Source organism: Chiloscyllium plagiosum, chromosome 45, assembly GCF_004010195.1.
Source record: "Chiloscyllium plagiosum isolate BGI_BamShark_2017 chromosome 45, ASM401019v2, whole genome shotgun sequence".
Classification (NCBI taxonomy): Eukaryota; Metazoa; Chordata; class Chondrichthyes; order Orectolobiformes; family Hemiscylliidae; genus Chiloscyllium; species Chiloscyllium plagiosum.
The window spans coordinates 11,720,111-11,723,937 of record NC_057754.1 but is presented as its reverse complement, the minus strand read 5'-3'; the positions used below and the strand labels follow the sequence as shown (position 1 = coordinate 11,723,937).

Genomic DNA, 3,827 nt, shown 5'->3' with positions numbered 1-3,827 from the left:
TTAGTTGTAGGACTAATCCCGCCCCTCACTCTCTCCGATAGGTTAAAGCGCTAGACCGCCCCATAATCATTGATAGTGCTGGAAGAGCGTAGCAGTTCAGGCAGCATCCAAGGAGCAGCGAAATCGACGTTTCGGGCAAAAGCCCTTCATCAGGAATAAATCCTTGGATGCTGCCTGAACTGCTGTGCTCTTCCAGCAGAACTAATCCAGAGCCCCATAATCGTTGATTGGTTAGGGTGAGTCCCTCGCTCACTCTGAATGGATGGCCGGCAGCTCCTATCCCGCCTCTTGCTTCCTATTGGCTCTGCGCCGTCAATCAGGCGGGTGGCAGAGTGGAGCATGCGCACAGCTGATTGGGATATCGAACATGTCTGTGACGGTTGGAAGTTTATCACATTCCATGGGTGGTAGGTAAAGGTTAAAGTAGGCAAAGGTTAAAGTAGGCAGCTGTCGGAGAAACATTCTGGAAAGTATAATTCATAATTGTGGAGTTGAGGTCGCAATCCCCAAACCTGAGTGTTCTGGTGCAGCGGAGTCCTCGGGCCTCCTCCTGAAACAGGCCCCGTTTAACGGCCGTTAGTCTTTGTTTTTGGTGGGTGTCCGCCAATGTCGTGATGTGACCGTGAGTGGGCGTGACCATGCGTAGCCCACACTCTTTCCACCCCCCCCAACCATTCTGAGCCAAAATCTGCATGTGCGGCTCTGCTGGTTTGTACACTTACTGCAGGAAAAGGCCAATATGAAGGGAAGATGAAGGTGGGTGGGATAAAAAGCAGCAATCCCACAGAATCCAACTCCTGTAACTCCCTGTAAACTTAACAGGGCTCTCAGCACCTAAATGTCTGACTGAATTCTTCCTGCACGTGGAGCAGAGAAATTGTCTGACCCTGGTGTGACTGCACCATTGGGTGGTCAGCTCAGGTGGGTAACTGTATCCCTGTCATTGTCCTGATATTTCCACAGGATCTCCATAGTGTAGGGATCTCTGTCTCTGCTGTCTGGATGATCAAATAAATTCTAATCCAATGGAAAGAACATCCATATTGTTTCTGTAAACTGAAGATAAGATAGTGAAGAAGGCATTTGGTATGCTTTCCTTTATTGGTCAGAGTATTGGAGTTGGGAGGTCATATTGCAGCTTTACAGGTTGTTGATTAGGCCACTTTTGGAATATTGCTTGTAATTCTGGTCTCCTTCCTATCGGAAGGATGTCGTGGAACTTGAAATGGTTCAGAAAATATTTACAAGGATGTTGCCAGATTTGGAGGATTTGAGCTATTGGGAGAGGCTGAATAAGCTGGGGCTGTTTTCCCTGGAATGCCGGAGTCTGAGGAGTGACCTCATAGAGGTTTATAGAATCATGAGGGGCATGGATAGGATAATTAGAGAAGGTCTTTTCCCTGGGGTGAGTGTAGAACTAGAGGACATAGGTTTAGGGTCAAAGGAGAAAGATATAAAAGGGACCTAAGGGGCAATCCTTTCATGCTGAGGGTTATACATGTATGAAATGAGCTGCCAGAAAAAGTAGTGGAAGCTGGTACAATTGCAGCATTTAAAAGGCATATGGATAGGTATATGAATAGGAAGGCTTTAGAGAGATGTAGGGGTCTAGACTAGAGTGGTGCTGGAAAAGCACAGCAGGTCAGGGAGTATCCGAGGAGCAGGAAGATCGACGTTTCAGGCAAAAGCCCTTCATCAGGAATGAAGCAATCAAATGCTGGCAAATGGGACTAGATTAGGTTAGAATATCTGATCAGCATGGATAAGTTGAACCGAAGGGTCTGTTTCCATTTTATTTCAGTCTATGTTAAAGTACTTTCCACAGTCAGTTCACTCCCTCTCAGGCTGTCTAACTGGTTGCAACTCTTCCTACAGACTACTGGAAGACTTTATGTATTAGGAAGAGGAGTAGGCCTGTTTCACTATTCAGTATGATTGACATTCTTCAAGTCCGCTTTCCAGCATTTTTCCTGTAATCTTTGATTCCACTACTGATCAAGAATCTGGCTATCTCAGCCTGAGATATTCACAAGAACTCTGCCCCACAGCTCAATGGTAAGGAGCTCCAACTCTTACAATAGAACAGAAAATCCTCATCTCAGTTTCAAATTGGTGTCCCTTTATTCCGAGATGATGCTTTCTGGTCCTAGACTCTTCCATGAGGGGGAGCATCAGTTCAAAATTTATCCTGTCATACAGTCAGAGTCATAGAGATATATGACCCGGGTTCAATTCCAGCCTCAGGCGACTGACTGTGTGGAGTTTGCACGTTCTCCCCGTGTCTGCGTGGGTTTCCTCCGGGTCTCCGGTTTCCTCCCACATTCCAAAAATGTGCAGGTCAGGTGAATTGGCCATGCTAAATTGCCCATAGTGTTAGGTAGGGGGTAAATGTAGGGGTATGGGTGGGTTTCGCTTCGGCGGGTCGGTGTGGACTTGTTGGGCCGATGGGCCTGTTTCCACACTGTAAGTAATCTAATCTAATCATATATCACAAAAACAGACCCTTCGGTCCAATTCCTCCATTCCAACCGGACATCCTAACCTAACCTAATCTAGTCCCATTTGGCCCGCATCCCTCTAAACCCTTCCTATTTACATACCTATCCAAATGCCTTTTAAATGTTCTAATTGTACCAGCTTCCACCACTTCCTCTGGCAGCTCATTCCATATTTGTACCACGTCTGCGTGGAAAAAGTTGCCCTAGGTCCCTTTGAATTTTTTCCCCTCTCACCCTAAACCCATGTTTTCTAGTTCTGGGCTCCCCGATCCCAGGGAAAAGACCTTGTCTATTTATCCATCCATGCCTCTCATGATTTTACATGCCTTTGTAAGATCACTCCTCAGCCTCCAACACTCCAGGGAAAACAGCCCCAGCCTCAGTCAATGAAAACAAGCATGCAGGTACAGCAGGCACTGAAGAAAGTTAATGGCATGCTGGCCTTCATAACAAGAAGAATTGAGTATAGGAGCAAAGAGGTCCTTCGGCAGCTGTACAGGGCCCTGGTGACACTGCACCTGGAGTATTGTGTGCAGTTTTGGTCTCCAATTTTGAGGAAGCACATTGTGGCTATTGAGGGAGTGCAGCGTAGGTTCACAAGGTCAACTCCCGGAATGGTGGGACTATCATATGGTGAAGATTGGAGTGACTGGGCTTGTATACACTTGAGTTGAGAAGGATAAGAGGGGATCTAGTCCCACCTGCCAGCACTCGGCCCATATCCCTCCAAACCCTTCCTATTCCCATACCCATCCAAATGCCTCTTAAATGTTGCAATTGTACCAGCCACCACCACTTCCTCTGGCAGCTTATTCCATACATGTACCACTCTCTGTGTGAAAAAGTTGCCCCGTAGGTCTCTTATATCTTTCCCCTCTCACGTCAAACCTACGGCCTCTAATTCTAGACCCCCGGACCCCAGGGAAAAGACTTTGCCTATTTACCCTATCCATGCCCCTCATAATTTTACAAACCTCTATAAGGTCATCCCTCCACCTTCGACGCTCCAGGCAAAACAGCCCCAGACTGTTCAGTCTCTCCCTATAGCTCAAATCCTCCAACCCTGGCAACATCCTTGTAAATCTTTTCTGAACCCTTTGAAGTTTCACAACAACTTTCCGATATTCCAACAATGGCCTAACCAATATCCTGTACAGCTGCAATATGACCTCCCACCTCCTGTACTCAATACTCTGACCAATAAAGTAAAGCATACCAAACACCGCCTTCACTATCCTATCTACCTGCGACTCTACTTTCAAGGAGCTATGAACCTGCACTCCAAGGTATCTTTGTTCAGCAACACTCCCTAGGACCTTACCATTAAGT

The 3,827-nt window shown here is 46.7% G+C and overlaps 1 protein-coding gene across 12 annotated transcripts in view; it reads left to right on the top strand.

The window, feature by feature from the left end:
* Positions 1-300: 300 nt before the first annotated feature.
* LOC122543958 (zinc finger protein 239-like) overlaps positions 301-3,827 on the top strand; it is a 100,486-nt gene continuing 96,959 nt past the window's right edge. For 9 of the 12 annotated variants that reach the window (XR_006310208.1, XR_006310205.1, XR_006310204.1 and 6 more), the window contains exon 1: positions 301-407. Coding sequence is in view for 1 of the 12 variants with exons in the window: in XM_043682951.1 (XP_043538886.1) it covers positions 340-407 (68 nt within the window). In the remaining 11 variants the exon portion in view is untranslated. The other 3 variants (XM_043682948.1, XM_043682949.1, XM_043682950.1) reach the window with 3 other exon arrangements.